The sequence below is a fragment of the Chenopodium quinoa genome, unplaced genomic scaffold (assembly GCF_001683475.1).
Source record: "Chenopodium quinoa cultivar QQ74 unplaced genomic scaffold, ASM168347v1, whole genome shotgun sequence".
Lineage (NCBI taxonomy): Eukaryota > Viridiplantae > Streptophyta > Magnoliopsida > Caryophyllales > Amaranthaceae > Chenopodium > Chenopodium quinoa.
In genome coordinates, this window is record NW_018743014.1 from 1756921 (window position 1) to 1778002 (window position 21082).

The 21082-nt window shown below is 35.1% G+C and overlaps 4 protein-coding genes across 4 annotated transcripts; 2 read left to right on the forward strand and 2 right to left on the reverse strand.

The window, feature by feature from the left end:
• Positions 1-1223: 1223 nt before the first annotated feature.
• LOC110729817 lies at positions 1224-2462 on the forward strand. Its single transcript, XM_021909593.1, has 2 exons — positions 1224-1449; positions 1571-2462. Exons 1-2 carry the CDS (start codon positions 1333-1335, stop codon positions 1859-1861), a joined length of 408 nt encoding a protein of 135 aa, XP_021765285.1. The 5' UTR covers positions 1224-1332; the 3' UTR covers positions 1862-2462.
• A 9176-nt stretch (positions 2463-11638) lies between these two features.
• LOC110729891 lies at positions 11639-16170 on the forward strand. Its single transcript, XM_021909676.1, has 8 exons — positions 11639-12026; positions 12481-12548; positions 13447-13513; positions 13599-13747; positions 13839-13909; positions 14532-14600; positions 14746-14846; positions 15743-16170. The coding sequence occupies exons 1-8, from the start codon at positions 11757-11759 to the stop codon at positions 16040-16042; spliced, it is 1095 nt and encodes a 364-aa protein (XP_021765368.1). The 5' UTR covers positions 11639-11756; the 3' UTR covers positions 16043-16170.
• Positions 16171-16354: 184 nt separating this feature from the next.
• LOC110729892 lies at positions 16355-17519 on the reverse strand. The gene is made up of 3 exons (XM_021909677.1): positions 17324-17519; positions 17132-17207; positions 16355-17041 (listed from the first exon to the last, which is right to left on the reverse strand). The coding sequence occupies exons 1-3, from the start codon at positions 17333-17335 to the stop codon at positions 16713-16715; spliced, it is 417 nt and encodes a 138-aa protein (XP_021765369.1). The 5' UTR covers positions 17336-17519; the 3' UTR covers positions 16355-16712.
• Positions 17520-18643: 1124 nt separating this feature from the next.
• On the reverse strand, positions 18644-20668 carry LOC110729951. Its single transcript, XM_021909742.1, has one exon. It carries the CDS (start codon positions 20666-20668, stop codon positions 18644-18646), a length of 2025 nt encoding a protein of 674 aa, XP_021765434.1.
• Positions 20669-21082: the final 414 nt, after the last annotated feature.

Sequence of the window (21082 nt, forward strand, 5' to 3'; positions counted from 1 at the left end):
AGCAGATAGAAGGTTACATATGATAGTGGTGAAAATAAAATAAGCATGTTGTTGCAAGAATTTTGAAGAAGTTGGTTAGCTGTGTTATCACTGTTTAAAGATCTTGCAGCATCATAATGTGACAAGAATACCTACATGTTACATTTCTTCAAGGTGGACCAAAATAGCAAAAGCACATGTGTGGAAAAAAAAGAGATGAAGATGCAGCAGCAAATGAAACTCATACAGACAAATACATGCCTTGGCGTCACATAATGGCAAGAAGAAGCTACAACATAGTTCTAAAATGTCAAGAGCACAAAGAGACACACAAATTGGTGGAAGAACATTTTAAAATGATATAAGAGAAGGCAGAAAAATTTAAAAAGGAATTGGAAAGGAACAAAGAGAAGGAAAATTTATCTGATCAGCAGGAAACTTCACCTGATTAACAAAATGAAGAAGAGGAGATCCCTGCAGTCATGGATCCAGAAAGAGCAAACACCAAAGGAAGAAACAAAAGAATAAAAGAGCGCTTTGACAAAGGGAAACAACCAAAAGCAAAGAAAACAAAAGCAATGCAAGCTAAAGGAAACCACTAGAGAATTTGGAACCATGACTCTAGTTCAAAACCCAAAGTTATTTTAGTACTAGTTATATTTACGTACTTTATACTTTTATATTATTTAAAGTTTTGAATTAATGATTGTTATCTGATACATGCTTCTGAATATTTATATATTTATATTATTTGAAGTTCATGACTGCAATCTGTTACTAGTATTTGAACTTGAAGTTATAACCCCTCATATAAGTAATCCTACAAGTAACCCCTCATGCAAGTAATCTGAACTTCTGTTACAGCTCATATAAGTAATCCATTATATAAATAACCCCTATCAATAACTCCTATAAGTACAAATATCCCATATATAAGTGAAACCCTTACAAGTAAGCCATCATACCCTCTCATATAAGTAATCCTACGAGTAACCCCTTATGCAAGTAATCTGAACTTCTGTTACAACTCATACAAGTAACCCATCATATAAGTAAACCCTATTAATAACTCCTATAAGTACAAATATCCCATATATAAGCGAAACCCTTAAGCCACCATACCCTTATAAGTAAAGTAACTCATGTAATAGTAACCTCTACAAGTAATGTAATAGTAACCTATACAAGTAACCCCTATAAAAAATTATATGGGTTATTTAAATAGGGATAACTGGGGTTACTTGTAGTGGTTACTTATATGTTTTTTGTTATTTTCAGAGACTCTACATTTCGAAATATTTGGTTTTAAAAGGCCATGATAATGGAGAATGTGTCAAGGATTTCAACATTCATATGATTCCACTTGACTCTCAAAAGTGCACTGTTGAGACCTATGATTGTGGAGTCTTTTGTTTGTACCATTGTGCCACGTATGAAGGGAAAGCATTTAAATGTAAAAGTTTGACTCAGGTACATTATTATTACTTTTCATTTATTTTTATTTGTTACTTTTGTGGGAGTTACTTATTACTTAATTTTTCACTGTAAATATTAATATTTTTAATTTTTTTAATTTTATATTGTTTTATAGGCATTGGAGAGACGTCGTTTTAGAGTAGAAATTTGTGCATCTTTGGTGTTACGTAATTTGAATTTAAGACGAGATGATGATTTTAAAAGTGTGAAATATTTTAGTGAGAACAATGAAGAGATTTATGTTGAAGTCAAGCTTAATGAGAAAATAATCATGACTAATAAGATGGTTATGATGGTTGAGCAAAGTAAGAAGGCTAAGAAGGCTAGTCGGTCAAAAAGCAAAAAAAGAACTTCAGCAAAGGGTAAACAAGGAAAAAAAAATTATTTTCTGAACAGTGGAAGATGATGAAGAAAGGGCAAATAAGGAAGAGGGTGATTTACTGCTTGTTGCAACTATTGCAGCAGAGAAAATGGCAGAACATGCCAAGATTAAGGCTGTTGCATGCTGCTCCTAAGCGTCTTACAAGGAAGAAGAAGTAAGGTGTCTTTTGCAAAAAAATTCAATTTGTAATGTTGAACAATTTATGTTTATATGTTGATAGAGTTTGTAATGAAATATATATATGGCAGTCTTTCATTTTTATGGCAGCCTTGCATTTTAATTACTTTGGCAGTTTTGCTATATATGTTAGTCTTTCATTTTTATGGCAGTCTCGCATTTTTATTACTTTGGCAGTTTTGCATCCATACAATTAATAAGCAACTCCCATATAATTAAATCATACAAGTAACCACTACAAGTAACCCTAGTAATCCCCATTTAAGTAACCTATACAAGTAACCCATATAATTAATAAGTAACTGCGTAACCCATACAAGTAACCCCATACAAGTAACCCATACAATTAATAAGTAACTCCCATATAATTAAACCATACAAGTAACCGCAACATAAATAATTCCAAGTAACACACAAATAAATAACTTGTATAAGTAACACCAACATATATGTAACACCAATAACACTCATAACTAACATATTAAACAAAATTATAAACAATAAATAATCTAGTAATCAGCTCACATATATATTTTAACAAAATTTTAAAACTTACCAAGTACCACATGAGAGTATAACACTCAGTGTGAAATGAATCAAAATTTGTTGAAATTTTGAATTTTTTGTTAACTTCTACATGCATTGAATAATTTCTGTTGTCCAAGTAATCAACAGTCTAGTTGATGAAGTTTACGACAACAACTGAATAATGTTTGTCATAGTAGATTGGTATGAATATCTAGAAAAAACAAAGCAATCAGCTTAAGTAACCTCTACAAATTACTTACGTAACCTCATATATATAAGTAACAAAAGAGTGATGAAGAACACATACCAACACTGCATCTAATAATTCAGAACATTGAACTAATTTAGTCCACATATCCCACGCTCCAAATACTTCATTCTCATATATGCAGCCTTCTCCATTATAAATACAGCACAAAAGAGGCCACTATAAATAAATAAATAAAGTATAAACATATTGATATAGAAACATAAATAATAAAAAATTTAAAGTAATAATATACCATATGTTTACCACTAAAAAAGAATCTTGGATTGTCATTATTTTGTTTATTAACCTCAACATAGTTGAGCAGGATAAAAAAAAACAATCCAAAATACAACTTGAAATCATTTTCCTCTCTAACATTGTCAAAAATTCTTCTCGAGGTAAATTGTAGAATTCATTAAAATACACTAAAACCTCCCTATTTAAGCAAAAACAAAAATTATGTAAGTAAACTTTATAACACTAGATATTAAATATTTATCAATTCTACAAATAAACATATCGGATAAATATGTCAATCAGATAAGTAATCCTTGCAAGAAGTAAAACCTTGAAGTAAGCCCTAGAAGTAAGTTCAAATAAGTAACCCCAAAACCCCCATAACCATCATATAAGTAAAATATATAAATAGCTTCAATAACTCCAACAATAAGTAACCACTACAGTATAGAAGCAACATATATAACATATACAAGTAACCCCAATAATAAGTAACATATATAAGTAACCCCATTACAGTATAAGTAACATACATAAATAACTTCAATAACTCCAACAATAAGTAACCACTATAGTATATATAGAAGCAACATATATAAGTAACGTATACAAGTAACCCCAACAATAAGTAACATATATAAGTAACCTCACTATAGTATAGAAGCAACATATATAATTAACATATACAGGTAACCTTAACAATAAGTAACATATATAAGTAACCCTAACAATAAGTAACATATATAAGTAACCCCAAGTAACCCCCATACAAGTAACCCTAGTAACAACCATATAAGTAACACATTACATAATAATTAAACACAAAACTGCTGGGTTTTACAGTGCGTAAGCACTGTGCGTCCGTGCGGAACCAAAACCCGCCCCAGACTACATGCATAAATTAATACGACTAAACTAAACATGCATATAATTAATAAAGCGATAAACACATAAGAGAGAGAGAGAGAGAGAAGGGTAAAGACGATCATACCCTTGATGAGTGATTCCACGTCACTCGAGCAAGAGCCTCGAACGGAGCGAGAACCTCAAGCGCGGATCCTCTAACGAAGTCCATTCGCGCGCCCGAAACTTGGTTGGTATTAACGGCTAGGTTAATACGCAACACTAGTAACAAGAGGTACTCCGAGGGTTTTCTCATGTTTTATGTGGAGATGCCCTTTTTGAGTTTAACTCTTGCAATTCAATTCCCAAGGCAAGCTTGGGTATTTATAGAAGAAAACATCTCCATCCCTTTGATATTCTATCTATGTGGGACTTTGCAAAGTTGAGAAAATAATGCAATTAATTTAATTCTAAAATAAATTAAAAGCAACAAGAAAATAATCAAACAACAAGTGGCAAGCAAGTGGGAGAGGTTAAGGGAAGACCACATGGTCTCCTTCCTCCCCAAGCCACCAAACCCCACCAATAGCGTGCGGCCAGCTGGCACCAGCCTTGAGAACCAAGGCAACCCTTGCTGACAGCCTAGTGCTCTGCTGGGCCTACTTCCGCAAGCCCACATGCGGGCTGCTGCTACGTGCTGGGCGCAGCACTCGCTAGCGAGGCCTGGCGAGCTACGCCAGCTGCTGGGCCTTGCTAGCAGTGCTGCTGCAGCTAGCACTCGGCTAGCACGCCTAGCAGCATGCACTCGGCAAGCATGCCCAACTAGCACGTACGCGCGGCTTGCTGGGCTTACGGCCAGTGCTAGCTTGCGGCAGCCCACGCTAGCCTAGCCCTCGCATGGCTAGGCCAATGCGAGGCTACGACTATACGTTTTGACTTGATATTTGTTGTTTAGCTTATTTGCACGTCTCGTCGGTTCCTAGAATCGACTCGACGTTTGACGTTCGGCTTCGACGCTCTAAGCTCGAAATCCGAGGTCGGAGTACGTAATCTCTTGTTTGACGTATTAAGACATTCGGCTTAATTCGTCGACTTAGTATGGTTGCACCTTGGGTGTGACCCGTTGGGTTCAGTTAAAGGAAAGCTGTGAAATTAATATAACTAATCTCACTAATCGGAGATGGCCTCTAGCCCGACTTTTCGATCACTTGACTTCACTGAATAATTAACTCCGTAATTGATTCTAATCCCTCTATCGAAATAATACACTTGTTCGAAGGACACCATTCCTTTCAAAAACAGTAATAAAGAACTTACGACATGGGCACTCCAGGATAATTATGATCAAAACAGTAATCTGCAACCATTAGCCTGTAAACTACTCATTGTTGATACTCGTTTGCAGTTAAGCCTCATAATTTGATATTAACTGTAATTTATAAGCACCATGTTCACCATTGTTAATATTAAAAATAATTAATTAGCTGTATCATCACAATTTGGATTCTTCTCACCATCAGGCACGCCAGCATCATCAAATATTTTCTTAAGAATCTCCATATATTCTTCAAGAGTGCACCAACACACATATGCTAGCATCACTTCTTTCCTTTCTCTCTTTTTTCCCTTTGCTTGAGTGGAAGGCTTTTTTTTAGAAGGCTTTTTTTTAGGAGACTTTTTTTTTAGGAGTCTTCTTTTGGTATCTACTGCCTTTTTGGAGGGAGGAATGGGTTGATCGGAAGAAGTAGCAGGATCAACAGGCTAATGGGAAGAAGTAGCAGGGTTAGCAGATAACTCTTTGTGAGAAGCAACAGGATTATCATATCTCTGTATTTCTCTAATCTCTTCAAGCCATTGTTGAGTTGAAAGATGAATGACTTCTTGAGGAATAACTTCTTCAGCATTTTCCAGAGTATCTTCTTCAAGATTTTCCTGAATATTATCCTGAGTTATTGGATTAAACTCCTGGCTTGACACAATAAGCTTAGTTGGAGCTATTTCTTTACTTGAAAGCGTAGCCAGAGTTTCAAGACTTTGAAGACTTTGAAAAATATCTTGACTTGTTGCAACTTCAAGATTCTCTTGACTTGTTGAAATAACAATGTCTTGACTTGAAACAAGAGGACTGTAGAGAACAATAGCCAGGGGATTAACTTTAGGAACATCAGAAGTTGAAGGGGAATACTCAATAACAGGCGCAACAATACCAGAAGTAGAATGAACATCTGAAAGTGCACCAACAGCAGAATGTGCACCAACTACTTTTGCATTTGATGATTCAGGAACATCTGAATGTGCACCAACTTGTACATCATCAGCAGCAGATGTTCCTTCTTATGCAGTATCAACTTATGCATCATCTTTAGGAGCAGTACTATGAACTTCTTCTAGATTAATATATTGCAAAACATCTTCAACAACTCATTTATCATGAGCAACACCCAATGAATCATCAAATATAAGAACCTCTTTAGGTTAAATTAGTTGAGCAGCAACATCTTTAATTGTATTCTCAAAACCATCAAAAGAAAACTGACTTGCAAGTGTTTCATTTTCAGGATCAGTACAAGAAAACAAGTTGAATGAAGGCATTTCATCTACAAGTAGCCCATAAAACATACAAGTAACCCCTATAAGTAACCCCTACATACAAGTAACCCATAAAACATACAAGTAACCCCAATTCAATTAGAAGTAATTCCTACAGGTAATCTATAAAAGGCTAGGTAACCCCTTACAGCTAACCCCAAAACAAGTAACCCCTACAAGTAAATCCTACAAGTAACCTAAAACAAGTAACCTCAAACAATTAATGTAACTTAGCCCAAAGTAACCAACACAGATAAAAATATATAAGTAAATACTTTAAACATAAACCATACAAGTAAACCCTACATACAAGTAACCCTAATTCAGTTAAAAGTAATTCCTACACGTAAAGTTAAAAGTAATTCCTACATGTAATCAATAAAGTTCAGGTAACCCCTTACAGCTAACCCCAAAACAAGTAACCCCTACAAGTAATCTATATATAAAAGGTCAGGTAACCCCTTACATCTAACCCCAAAACAAGTAACCCCTACAAGTAAACCCTACAAGTACCTGACTAACCCCATGTAACTCAGCCCAAAGTAACCCCATGTAACTCAGCCCAAAGTAACCCCCTACATACAAGTAACACATAAAAACATACAAGTAACCCCAATTCAGTTAAAAAGTAACCCCTATAGGTATCTCCTACACGTAATGTCTAAAAGGCCAGGTAACCCCAGCCTACAAGTAATAACTTAACAAGTAATCTAAAAGAAAATATACAAGTAACTCTTATCAAAAGTAACAATTACCAATCCAAGTAAAAAAAATAAAAACAGGTAACCCAAATCCAAGTAAAAAAAATAAAAATAGGTAACCTTAATCCAAGTAAAAAAAAAAAACAGGTAAAACCAATCCAATAAACCAAACATACTAAAAACAAAAAAGAATAACTCACATTCTTTGCAATTTGACGAATTTCTTCATTTGTTTGAACTTCAGCAGGAATTTCAAATAAAACAAAACGAGAAGAACAAGCAACATCAACATTATGAATAGCATCAGCTTTCACTTCAAGATCAGAATTAACATCAGCTTTAACATCTTGAATTGAAGAAGGCTGATCCACAGGTGAATAAGGCTTATCCTGATCAACAGGTGAAGAAGGCTGATCATCAGTCATATTTTTTTTATCATCAAGTTTCTCTTCTGTTCAACTTCAGAATAAGCCTTAGCCACATTAAAAGGCTTATATTTCTCAATTATTTTCTCAATTTTGTTGTCATCAGCCTTTTTTTGTCAAACGTCTTCTCTTCAATTCCTTCTCTTTCTCTTTTTCAATTTTTTTCTCACCCTGTGCCACATTAGAAGGCTAGTATTTCTCAATAATTTTCTCAATTATGTTTTCATCATCCTTCTCATCAGCCTTCTTTATCAAATGCCTTCTCTTTTGTTCCTTTGGTTGTTCCTTCTCTTCAACACATCTAAATCAGCCTTCTTTATCAAACACCTTCTCTTTTGTTCCTTTGACTGTTCCTTTGGTTGTTCCTTCTCTTGATACTTTTTTCTTTTCAAACTATTTTTCTTCTTCACTTCCTTTCTCTCTTCCTCTTCCTCTTCTTCTTTCTTTTCTTCCTTTTTCTCTTCAATGACATACTCTTTCTTTTTTCCCTTCTCTTCTCTTCCTTTTTGTCTTCATTTTTCTTTTTCGAACTCACAGTCTCTCTCTTTTATTCCTTCTCTTATTTTTTCTTCTGTTCCTTTTTGTCTTCATAATTCTTTTTCAAACTCATAGTCTCTTTTTTTTTTCCTTCTCATCTTTTTTCTTCTCAACCTTTTTCTCTTCACTAACAGACTCTTTCTTTGTTCCCTTCTCTTTTTCATTTTTCTTTTTTAAATTAATAGTCTCTCTCATTTTTTTTCTTTCTTTTTTCTCTTCTTTTTTTCTTTTCTACTTTCTCTTCTTTTTTCTTTTCTACTCTCTCTTCTTTTTTCTCTATAACAGGATAAACCACTGACTTTTTTTCCTTCTTTTTCAACTTCTTAGTTTCATCTGCATCACCAAATTTAGTAACAGGGTATGTAATTTCACTCAACATACCATGACCATACGTTCCATTTTCCTTGACCAACCTATCTCTAAAAGTTTCTTCAGTCCAATGCTTAATCAAGGGCAATGAATTATCAACTATACTCCCTTCTAACTGAATCCTATGGAAATAACAAATCTGCAGCAACAATACACATCCAGGCACATACTTCTATGAAGGAGACCAACTTGACAATTTGTCACACAAATCATCTAATACATACTGACACTAGTTGAAACTACTGATTTGCTTAACATTCTCTAAAGCTAACACTAGTTTCAAGTCAGTTGATCGATTTGATGTAGGAGCAAATAATGTAACCATTGCATACATCACAAAGAATTTTTTAAACTCATCATTGCCTTTTAACATCCCCTTATCAGTTGTCATCTTCTTCATCAAAAGAGGAACCTGATATATCCAGACTTTTACTCCCATACATTTTCCTCCAAAAAGTCTTCAAATCAGTATTCTGCTTTTTAAGAGAAATAGGAACAGCTGATGTTCCCATTGGTATCATAAATACATCATGAACATCAGCTGCCATTAGCTAAAAATTCTATCCAAAAGGTAACTTAAAAATATAATTTTCTGGATCAAAAGAAGTGTAGAGCCAACGAATCATTTCCATTGGAAATGTATTTAACTTATTTAATGTTAAACTACCAAAACCAATGGATTTAACATCTCACTTTCAATTGATCATCACTTAACTGCTTTATTAATTCCAAAACATCAGCAGGTCTACAACGCAGAACAATTTCATCATCCCTAAAACAAAACAAAATAAAAAGTAACATTAAATAAACAGAAAGTGACCCCTCAAACAGATCAAGTAACCAATCAACAGATAACTACTCCCATATAATAAGTAACCCCACAAACAAAGTAACCAATCAACAAATAACTACTCACATATAATAACTAACCCTAAAAACAAGTAACCCCTCAACAGGTAACTACTCCCATATAACAAGTAACCCCTTTATCACTCCCACCTTTATCACCCCTATATAACAGGTAACCCCCTACAAATAATCAGTAACCCCTTTATCACTTACAAGTAACCCTCTAAGCTAACAAGTAACCATTCACAAATAATCCTTCAAAGAGTAATCCCTTTACAAGTAACTCATATAATAAAATTAGTAATGACCCCTTACAAGTAACCCCATAACTATTAACTCATGATAAAAACTCAGATAATATCAAACAAAAATAACTCATATAAGTATCCACCTAGGTAAAATAAATAACCCCTTACAAGTAACCCCTAACAGAAATGACATATAATAGGCACTATCCCAAACAAAAATAATTCAATAAACTCACGTAAGCAATGAAAATAAACATAACACAAGAACAAGTAAACAAAAGCATGATAAATATACAGCACATGAGCAAGTAAACCAAAGCACAATAAATAAATAAAATATAATAGAAGATGAATGTTTCATACCCCTCTTCAATTCAAGTTTTACAATTTCAACAACTTGACTAGAAGTTGCAGCAGCTCTACGAGCTCTATGTGCTCATCTATTCACAATGTTAGGTTTCACATCATCACGAATATTAACCCTCATCAGGTTTAACATCCTCCATAGGTGGCTGATCAACCTCCTCGACATTCATATCCTTTGCATTCACATCCTTTGCATTTGTATCCTTAGCAAAATTCACATCATCAACATTCAGATCCTTAGCAGAATTCACATCCTCGGCATTCAGATCCTCAGCATTCACTTCCTTAGCAGAATTCATATCCTTAGCATTAACCTCCTCTTCTTCAATATCATCTTCATCAAGAATAAACCTGCCCCTTTTTCTAATTTCTAGGAATAACAATATGCACTTCAACTTCTTCATTAGGCTCATTCTCTATAACATTCTCTTTCTCTGTTGGCTCAACAGAATCAGCAGCTTTCTTATAACCTACAATAAATTTAGAAATAGGTAAACTTAACTTATGCAATCAAGCAACCCCTAATATACAACAAAATAACAGTAACCCTGATATATATCCAAGTAACACTAAAAAGTAACCCTAAAAACCACTAAACAAATAGAGACCTCAAATAACTCATCAGAGGCACTAAACTGAAGAAAATTAAGCATTTGCAACAACAGAATCAATTCAAAACTTAGGTGAAATTTCACAAAAAAAAAAAAAAAAAGGAATTAGAAACTAAATAAACAAATAAACAAGAAACTCGAAACTCTTCAACCTAACAATCACAAAAACAACAATAACCCTGACATACATACAGGTAACCCTAAAAAGTAACACAACAAATAAAGACAACAATTAACTCATCAAATAACTCCTCAGAACCACAACAACAGAAAATTAAACATATGCAACAACAAAACAAAAACAAAATTTAAAATAAAATAACTACAAAACACAAACAAAAACAAAATTTAACATAAAATAACTAGAAAACACAAACACATATAAATCGATTCAAAACAAAGATCAAAATTCATAGAACAGATAGAACGAAATATTGTGAGTGAAATCGAAAATCGAAACTTAGGTCAAAACACTAGAAACTTAGGTCGAAACACTCGCAAAAAAAAATGTAAAAAATAGAGCGAAATACATATGATCTTAGGTCAAAACACTCGCAAAAACAACAATAATGTCAAAAATTCTTGAAAATGTACAACTTAGGGGTTAAAAAGTACATGTTCCATCAACGATTTTACAAGTAGACGATCCTTTTTTTCATTGGGATTTATGACCTTCAAATTTAACCATTTTCAATAATTGTAAAAAAAATATAGAGAATTTAGAGGAGAGACAATAAAAGAAAAGTAGAGAATTTAGAAGAAAAGATAGAATAAAAGAAAATTGCAGGAGGAGAGAGAACATATAGAGAGAACAAAGAGAGAAAAATTAAAGAAAACTTGGCAAATTGACAAGGTTGGTAAATAAAGAAGACCCTTAGCAATAATTTTGTAAAAAAAATAGCTTTGACAACAATTTTGTAAAAAAATCAACCTCAAGTGATAATTTGGTAAAAAAAATCATCTCAAGTTTCCCACTGCACGAGAAGTAATTTTGCCCTACAGTACTAGACTACTAAAATGCTTAACAAGAAAGAAAAGTCAAATTCAAGAGTAAAAGTTGAGATTAAAAGACAACATAAGTCAACAAAAGTTGCCTGCGCCATTCTCAACTACCCAACTATCACCACTTGATTCTCATCGCACTCAAAGATCTCCTTCATTTTGTGCTGCCCTTTTTTACAGAAAAAGGATGTTAATGTTTCGACCCTTTTTTCTATTTCTTCTAGCTATTCATACCCTCTCATTTCAACTCGTATACTCGCACAACGAATCTGGCGAGTGGAGTTGCGAGTCATCCGACTCGGGCACCCACCTCGTCGCTGAGTATCGACCTGGTGTTGTCACTATTGATGGGCACCCTGATGAATGGAAGGACATTGGTGGGTTTGATTTCCCTCTTTTGCTTGCTCTTGACCCACATGAAGATGATGCTTATAAGGGTGGTAAAATGACTGTTAAGGTATATCTTGATTTGAAAATTTCAAGTTTTTTGAATTTTGTTTTGGGGTTTTTGATTTGAGCTTGGTTGTTTTTGCATTGTGGGTTGATTTTGGTTTCTGGGTTTTTGAATGATTTGGGTTTTTGTTGTCAATTTTGGACTTTAATGCTGCTTAGAATTATGAAAAATTGCAAAGAATTAAGAAAATTGGGAATTTAATTTGAGCTTTGATGATTTGTATACTGTGGGTTATTGTTGTTTTCTGGGTTCGTTTGATTTATAGGGTTTATAGTGTATAGAGTCTTGAAAATTCTAAGTTGAACTTTGATGGTTTATGTATTCTGGATTCTTGGGTTTGTTTGATACGAAGTAATATTGATTTGAATTGGTTTTTGCATTGAATTTCGATTTTCGAGCTGTATTAGTTTGAGTTTTGAGTGATGTTAGTGATCTATCTCTGATCTACATTTTGCAGGCACTACATGATGGCAAAGATGTGGTGTTTTTGTTGCAAGTTGATGGAGAATATGCTTACTCCCAAGGGTAAACTATTGATTATTATGCTCTACTTCTACTTGTCATTTCTAGAGTAAGGGTGTGTTATATTGGTAACCTGATTTTTACTTAACTGAACTTATTAGAACTTATTTTAGCTGTAAAATGAACTTGGGTAACCTTATAAATCCTTATGAGAACTTATCTTTCCTGAACTACTATTTGCTGAAATAAGTAACATTAGGTGAATTGAATAGGGCCTAACTGCCATTTCTTTTACTTTAGTGTTTTAGCATAAGACTTGCACTAATTTTAGACGCACTTTATGTGATGGGAACAATTTGATTGGAGATGCTGGTAAATAGAAAAACTGATATATATGGTAGATTCTTCCCACACCCCGAGCTTAGTTGCTTGAGAAACATGTTCAATATATGTTAAACTTGAAATTGCTTCTTTAGTTCCTTGGAAAGGGCTTGAAATTTGGTCGTTTCACTCACTTGTAAAATCTGTACTGCCATTTGATATCTAGATGCATAGTATTGGACGATGATAGAGGCTAGTCTTGGTTGATGTTGTTGCTCAATAATATCACGTGATTTTTATATTACTCTCAGGGTTTTGTTTTGTTATAACCTTGATGGTAGCAAGTGAGTTCTTAACTTTTAATTATTTCAGGAAATGCACTGGTTTTTTGTCCTTAAACTGCCATCTTGATTGTTTCTTAATACGGAGTTTTTCATTTTGGTTTGTTCATTTCTTTATCCTTGTAGTTTTTGTTTCGCTAATGACCTGTTAAGTCAGCATAAATTTAGTGATGTTCACTGTCTGATTAAAATGAATTGTAAAGCAAATCCTGTATTGTGGGTTAAAGTTCAATTGTTAGTTTTTCAGTTATTGACTTTTTATCAACCTGTTTGTTGACTATTTACTTACTTTAATGCAGCAATAATAACAAATGTCCATCTGCTGCTCTCATGTTTCAGATTGGTGAGAATGCTACCTATCATAATGTGAGCATCTTTATTGACTTGCTGTTTTCCATTTTTTTCCTTTTATCATGTTAGTGTAACCACCAAATTTGTCTTTGTATATCAGATGGGTGGCTGTAAAGAGTCTCCTGAGTCCTGTACCAATAAGACTTGCCGCGGCTATGAAGTTGACCTTATGCACTTCTCAATAGGAACTGCTATTCCTGGACGTTTATATGGTGGAAACTTGGTTGATGTTGGAACTGGCGGTGACAGGTATAGTATTTATATTTCTTTGTGTTCATTGTGAGTAACTAATGTATTTGATGGACCTCATAATGAACCTCTTAATTTTTCCCTTGTGTAGATTTGGTCATTTGGTTGATGTTTATTCCTGGAACCCACACTGTCGATACCTTGATGGACTTGGGCCTTCAGGTTGGATATTCAACTTAATATATTCTTTGCATATGACTATGCAAGATGCTTTTTTTTTTTCCTGATCATGGTACGTTGACTTGTGGTCTTGTGGATTCTCTTCTGAGGTTCTGTCTGAAAATTTCTTAGTTCATGTTTTGTCAGTGATCAACTATGGGGTTTTTTTTTTTTTCATTGAAGCTTGTGCAAAAACATGCAAAGCTGAAAATTATCCTTTGTTGACAAACAAAGGGGGTGAGGGGTAGAGGAGAGGAATCATGTTGAATCCCTTAGCAACTCCTAGGTGCTGTTTTTGGTTAAATAACCCTTTTTGCCTTTTCGGCTGCTGAAAAGATAGGAGACATAATTCCTTCATTCTATCACATGCTCCTAGATTTAAATTCTTCTAGCTGGGTGATAACGTTTTTCATGCTTGCCTTTTTTTTAAAAAATATAATTATTCCACATAAAGGTCATGTTGAGTGGCAATTTATTGAAGATGTTCATTGACTTGCGTTTACCTGCTATATAGTCTTTATTTACGTTCCCAATTCCCATGGCTTCTGCTTCTCTGTAATTCTCCGTCTGCTCCACTTTAATAGCGTTTGCATGAACATGTTTTTCAATGCTGACATCTCTTCAGGAACCAATAACACTGCTCAGAATGACTGGAAAGGAGCTTGGTGGCACAGCAGCTTCAATGTTCACTCAGGTTTCATTCTTTCTTTCAATTATCTTCTCTGAAAATTCAAAGCACTTGATGATTAAATATATTAACTCATTAGATAAGTTTTAATATAAGTTTGAACTTTTGTGTTTGATGATGATTAAACCATTACTTGATCTTGCATTGATAGGTTTTGTGGACGAAGACAGTCCATATGCATCAAATGGAAAGAAAGGAACTTATTACTTTGAATTTTCAAGGCCTTTGAGGACCATGGATCGGTTTCAACAGGTATTTCATCACTCTCTTTCACTCATGCTTCTAGAACTCCAAAAGAAGAATTACATATTTATAGTAACCTTGTGGTTTGGAATACTTCAGTTATAGTCTGTATTTGCGCTAAGTTTTCCATGTCACCAAACTTCAAAACAAAAATTCCGGAAACTTTTAGTTGGGCTATTTACCAGCACAGTTAACTTTTAGTTGGCTATTTTTTTTGCTCTGTTGCTCAAGCCTGTTGAATTGGTTTGAATTCTGCGATCCTTCTATAGCCTAACTGTTGTAGCATGCATTATTCCTTGAGGCGTAATCATTTTCCTTTCCAACAAATCCAAAAGAATTTATTAAATTGGCTTTGGATTATTATTGATGATATTGATGGCACATTAGAGTGTTTGTCATTTGTTTCAGATCAAGGGGTTGTTGGAAACAGCCTCTGGTATAATATGGTTATGGCCATATGCAATCGACTCCCCCATCCTGTCATGATGGAGCCTTTATTAGGCTAATGAATGTTAATGTTGATGTTGTGGCTATGGAGCTTCAGTGTGGACAGTTTGAGGACTTATGCTGTTATGCATGTGTAAAGCATGTCATTAAAGTAGCTGTCTTCTTATAGTATAGGTATCGCCTCTTGTAGATTATATTTGCACCAAACAACAATAATTATGTTTCCCATCGTGTGTGATCCATTTTTCAGCCCATTTGTGCTACATAAGTGCTAGGACTGCTAGCATATTTGCAGCCAATTGATCCTTTTCTACTCTTTTTATCAAAATTATGTGAATTTCGGGTACAAGTAAACTAATGAAAAATTGGTATTTTTTGCTTAAAGTGACAACAAGCCTAACAGGTGAAGTAAAATATGTCCTTCAAAACATAACGAAAAGTTCCTCTTGTGATGGCAGGATGCTCAATTTAAGATTGGTGACACGAGCAAGTTCTCAGCAGCTTTTTGGTACCCAGAAGATGGCAAGCCATGGCATGGCTCAGGACATTACACGATAAGCTGTGACTGGCTACCATTGGATTTTATATCTGGAGGATCTACACTTACTGGAACCAGGACTGCAACAGCAAGCTCCTGGGATGCAGCTGTTGCCTTCTCTCTCCTATTCTCAGTGGTTGCTTTCTGTTTGTCTGTTTATGTGGTAAATCGAGTCTCCATGAGGAGAGATGCACCCTATACAGAGATGACCCGTCTTTAGGTTAATTGGTGACTTGTATGTTGTATTATAATAATTTTGACTGTTCATTATTTGTTTGTCACACTTGATTTCCATTCTTTTCTATATTCAAAGGTATTCGTTATAGTTAATGATTCAGATTCCCACTATTTTAACTGAATGGAAGGTAGGAGTGTTTCTTGGCATCATTTGTTTCTGATTGCAGATTAGTGCACCGAGAAGTAACCATCTTATTGGAAATTAGCTCTGCAACAGATCCCAGCTCTGTATATATTCAATGTTTGGTATGTTTCATTCGTGTGAGCCTTCAAACTTTTAAACTAGATATAATTAAACCAAGGAATGTGGGGGATTGGGGATGGCATGGATAGTCTGCTAGACATCGTAGTGGTCGTTTGGTTGACAAAAGATGAAAATCATACTTAGTAGGGTTGCTTAATGCCTACTGCTTGATACCATAGGTTAACAGCATTACCAAAATCAGAATACATTGTACCATATGTCTCCAAATATGTTTTCAAGATGAGAGATGAGACATAAGAATACTTGTCAAATACTGAATGTATTATATGTTTGTTTATGACATTTCCGAGTATATAAATATGTACACCCAACTACCGCACCAACTTCAGAAATGAAAGAAACAACAAATTAGAAATACTAAGTTTTTACATGAAACAGAGGGAATATCTCATTGAATTGAGCACATCCCTGAATCATTACAATAGGGAGGATACTCCACGGCAACCAACTCGCAGTGCCTGCACCAAGACCTATTGCAGGGTACTGAGCACGGATATGCAGGGTAGCTCCACCCTTCTTTCTGCTGTTGATCACCGGATGATCGACATGAACTGCAGTAGCAGTAGGGCCCACATCTTTGCGGTTTTGGCGGGCCTACATTCATGATTTCTGGGCTCTGTCCAATCTTCTTGAGTGCCTTAAAAAGTGGCACTGGCTCAACCTCCCCTACAACTGTAAGTGTACCCTTATTGACATCCATTTCCAGTTTTTCTACGCCTGTTTATAAACATATACAGATTTTGATATTAGATTGTATTTAAAGTTTTAAGCTTAAAATGTTGCAACAAAAAATTTGTTTGTTTTTACCTTCAACTTTGGCCACTGCTTTAAGTATCTCTTTCCGGCTTTTCTTGCTGTTGTTGTCCACTTTCAGAACAGTTTTCTGCATCAGTAAGTCGGAAAAGACTTGAATCATTAGAAGGAAAATAACTTCTGTAAAAAAGACAACATGGCAAGACTTTCAATGTATCTGTAAATACTAAATACAGTATGTAATACCTTTTTAGCCATTCTCCTTGTTAAGAATGAGGCAGAAATCAACCTATATCTTTCTGGTGCCTTGTGAACCTAGAGAAGAGCATGAATTTAGCTGTGGAATTGATACATGAGCTTTCTTTTAGGTCAATTTATATGAATTCTTGGTGACTTCTTCAAGAAGGTTAATGAATTATTAAAGATAAAAGTAGATAAATGACTTCGTTTTTTTTTGTTCCTGAGTATACACTGATACACGGTATGTGATCATTATAAAATGTAGGCAGTCTCAAAGAATATACAATGTCTAATTTCTTGCGTAACCTAAATCTACCGAGAGTTCTAATATGATAGAATTATACCAAGTGGAGTGTTAATTAATAGCTTCTTTGAATGGTTCTAATGTGTATAGTAAAGAATGAAGTTGCCTGAAAGGAATACTTAAAACAATTATAAAAGATCTTTCCTACTTCTTTCCTTTTCTCTCTTTAGAAAAATATATATAATGCATCCGAAAGGAACTCGAAGTTTACAATTATTTTGGAGGAAAACAATGAATTGAATTTACAATTCTATTATTGATGTAAAGAAAGGCAAAGAGCTGACTATAAGGCACTATGTGACATTGGAAATTTCGACAAGTTCTTCGTGTTTGCGTGAAAATAGTTTCTAAATATATGGAAAACTACTCACCAACCTTACTATCAGATGTTTCCATCATCAGAATGATGTCATATGTGACACTTATAATATTCTTCTTCTAGTTTTCTTTCTTTATTCAGGGCTTGAATATAGAACTTTCAAAGACGTTGCTTTTAAGTTGTTACAAATTTGCTGTTATTCAGAGTCTCTGACAGTTACAAAGAAAGTTGACAGTTGAAACCTGTGTTCGTTATTCGGTTGAGGCCTCCCTTGACCCTTCTTAAAAACAGAATGAAGCCTGTAGTGACTTCACATAATGTTCAGAAAAAAGTAAAAAATATCAATGATACAAAAGTAAGAATATATAAGTCCTTAAAAGAACTAGAATTGAGTTTATTCAGCTACAATCTTAAGACAACTCTCAATAAGTTGCTTGAGGAAGCACCCCAGCTACCAGTAGCTTTGAAAAGAGATAGTTGTCATTGAAATCTTGATCTGAATAACAGCTGTTTCAATTTCCGAGGATGGCAAACTTTTAAGCAGTCGATAAGCCAAAAGTAATTGAAGTTCTGTTGAACATGGACTATTATCACTTGGCTTATCTAAACCGAACTGTCAACAGATAGTAAGATCAGGTCTTCAGATTCAGGTTCTCTGGATATGTAAGGGTCGGAGATAGGACTTCTGATATGATCATAGATTTTAAGCATAATCTGCAGCAATGGGAGCCCGATGTAGTAAACGGAGAGACTTTGCCTGGTGTTTCCAATGCGAGCTTTCAATAATATGGGCTGAGAGAGGCAGATTACGAGAACAGCTTCCAAATACTGTAAGCAAACCAACCAGTTGGCCTTGAACAATCTCCATTATGTGTTTTTCTTCCCTAAGTGGAGACAGCAAGACGAATGCAAGAAAAACTATATATACAAAAATAAATCTCCGGATTAAGGTGAGAAAGTAATGCCAATCACCAAAGGTAAGCAGTGTGTTGGAAGGTTCCTCTTCATTTAGCTTTTTTCTGGATTTAGTAACATTGCAAAAAAGCCTTGTGGTGAGAAAAAGAGCTGTTAATGCAAGAAGCTTTGTAGCATAGTCTAGCCCTTTTAACACTGGTTGATATGCAAGAAGATCATATGGATGATAGGAGACGGCTTCCTTTGAGGGCAATAGAATCTCTTTACCAATGATTAGCAGTATACAATAGCTAAAAATCTGCAAGGGAAACATATAAGAAGATACAGAAGAAGCAAGGCCTGTATATTGGTCCATGTAAATCTGTTGACTCCGTATTATGGAAATGTCCACTAAAAGGACTGCAACCTGAAGAACTCCTTCAAAGATCTTCCGGAATGCCACATCTCCTTCATGATTGTCCTGTTTAAATATATCGTATGCAATTGTTTTGCTCTTGATTTTCATTGGAAGGAAGTAGAGGGGATCATCAGTATATCTTTGGCTTTTTACATCAATTTCAATTGTTGGATCCCTCAGCCATCGAAAATTCTTTGGTGGGTACTGAACTGTTGTTTCCATCAAGCAGTCTAAACCCTGTACGTGAACACCTGTGTTAGCCTGTCCACACCCAATCAAATACATCATCCCATTATGAGGATCATAGAACCCTTCTGCGAACATAGTAGTGGTAGATCTTCGTCTTGTGCTTGAAGATGCAGGGGACTTTTCAAAGACTGTCAGCTGCACTGAAACATTCAGGAGAGTGTCATTATTGAATACTGTTTTAGCGTCTGCCAAAATCCCTTCATGGCTAACTTTATACAGGAAGTCATATCGTGCAATATATGAACCTATAGAGAGCACTTCCAGCTTGATTGATACACCAGATACAAAAGCAACTTCTGTATCAATGTATAATTCATTTGTGAGATCGTAGATTTGAGATAGAGTGAAGAAGCCTCCTGCTTCTTGAATTGTTGGATACCTCAAAACAGACTGCTGAGAAAAACGGATGATGCTGAATGACTGGCTTCTCTTCCGAAACTCATCAGCCTGCTTGATTTGTGAGTAATTGTATGACAAATAAGAGCCAGCATACCAACCATATCTAAATTCCAGATGGCTGGGTTCCTGAACAAAATTTAAATGCAATGGTGAGAATAAGCCTTCTATGCTTCCGTACACAATACTTCTCTGCCTAATGGTTAGTACTCGAGGAAAATACATAGAAACTTTAGCTTCCATTCCTTTTGGAACAGATCCAACCATACAAAGCCTCCCTGTGGAGGCATCCCATGTGCCCTCAGCTGATAGTGTCATGCCCGAAAAACCAGTCCTAGATGATGCTGTGTTACGGTTTACTTGTGTTGGAACCAATCTGAACACCGCTGACACCTTTGCATTACTTGCTTTTCCATCAAAACTCGCGTTCTTGCACTTGACATTCCGTATCATAAGCTTTACATTGTTATAATTCTTGTCAATAAACACCACCTCTTTCCCTAGCACAAAGGGGCCTAGTTTCCCATTGTCAGTAGGACTGTAGTTTGTGTAATGATCAGGCAAAATGTTGAAAACCTCATTCGACATTTCTCTGAACATTCTACAGAACTTCGAACCAGTAAAATTGTTTGTATCCATCAGCTCCTCTTGATGAGCATATGTATTACAAGAACTTGATTTACTTGGACCGAACTGATAATCTGAGAACCAACCAACCTGGGAAGATATGAGGACCTTATCGGAAAATTTAAAACTCGATCTTTTGTGCATACTTATCATCTCTCCCTGAATGCCCCTTGGTACTTAAGAACAAGCACCAACTGATCATCTTGCACAAGGTTTGGGCAACAATTTTCATGTCCCCAGTTCCAGTACGCGTTCTGCCAGTCCATGAGCCATCTTCGAGTAGGCAATGTTGTATTTCCCAACATACATAAAAATCTCTCCCCTGCATCCCCTTTTGTTTCAACATACATACCTTCAAAGACTATTTTCAGAACAGACATACCGGGATTCATAGAGAACATTGTTCTGTGATCAGCACTAAAAGACTTACTCCTTGTTATTCCTATAGACATTACTCCACCTAAACCAACTCCACTCTGCACATCATCAAGTGACTTAACATCCTTGACCTCGAAATTTATCAGACTTAAAGAGGCTGAGCCTGTTCCGAGAGGCAAA

Excerpts from the sequence above, each read along its gene's own strand:
- LOC110729817 (XM_021909593.1), top strand. The coding sequence starts at position 1,333 with ATGATTCCACTTGACTCTCAAAAGTGCACTGTTGAGACCTATGATTGT. Across the intron at positions 1,450-1,570 it reads AATGTAAAAGTTTGACTCAG|GCATTGGAGAGACGTCGTTT; the intron begins GTACATTATTAT and ends ATTGTTTTATAG.
- LOC110729891 (XM_021909676.1), top strand. The coding sequence starts at position 11,757 with ATGTTAATGTTTCGACCCTTTTTTCTATTTCTTCTAGCTATTCATACC. Across the intron at positions 12,549-13,446 it reads GAATATGCTTACTCCCAAGG|CAATAATAACAAATGTCCAT; the intron begins GTAAACTATTGA and ends ACTTTAATGCAG. Across the intron at positions 14,847-15,742 it reads CCATGGATCGGTTTCAACAG|GATGCTCAATTTAAGATTGG; the intron begins GTATTTCATCAC and ends TTGTGATGGCAG.
- LOC110729892 (XM_021909677.1), bottom strand. Across the intron at positions 17,042-17,131 it reads AGCAGTGGCCAAAGTTGAAG|GCGTAGAAAAACTGGAAATG; the intron begins GTAAAAACAAAC and ends GTTTATAAACAG.
- LOC110729951 (XM_021909742.1), bottom strand. The coding sequence starts at position 20,668 with ATGCACAAAAGATCGAGTTTTAAATTTTCCGATAAGGTCCTCATATCT.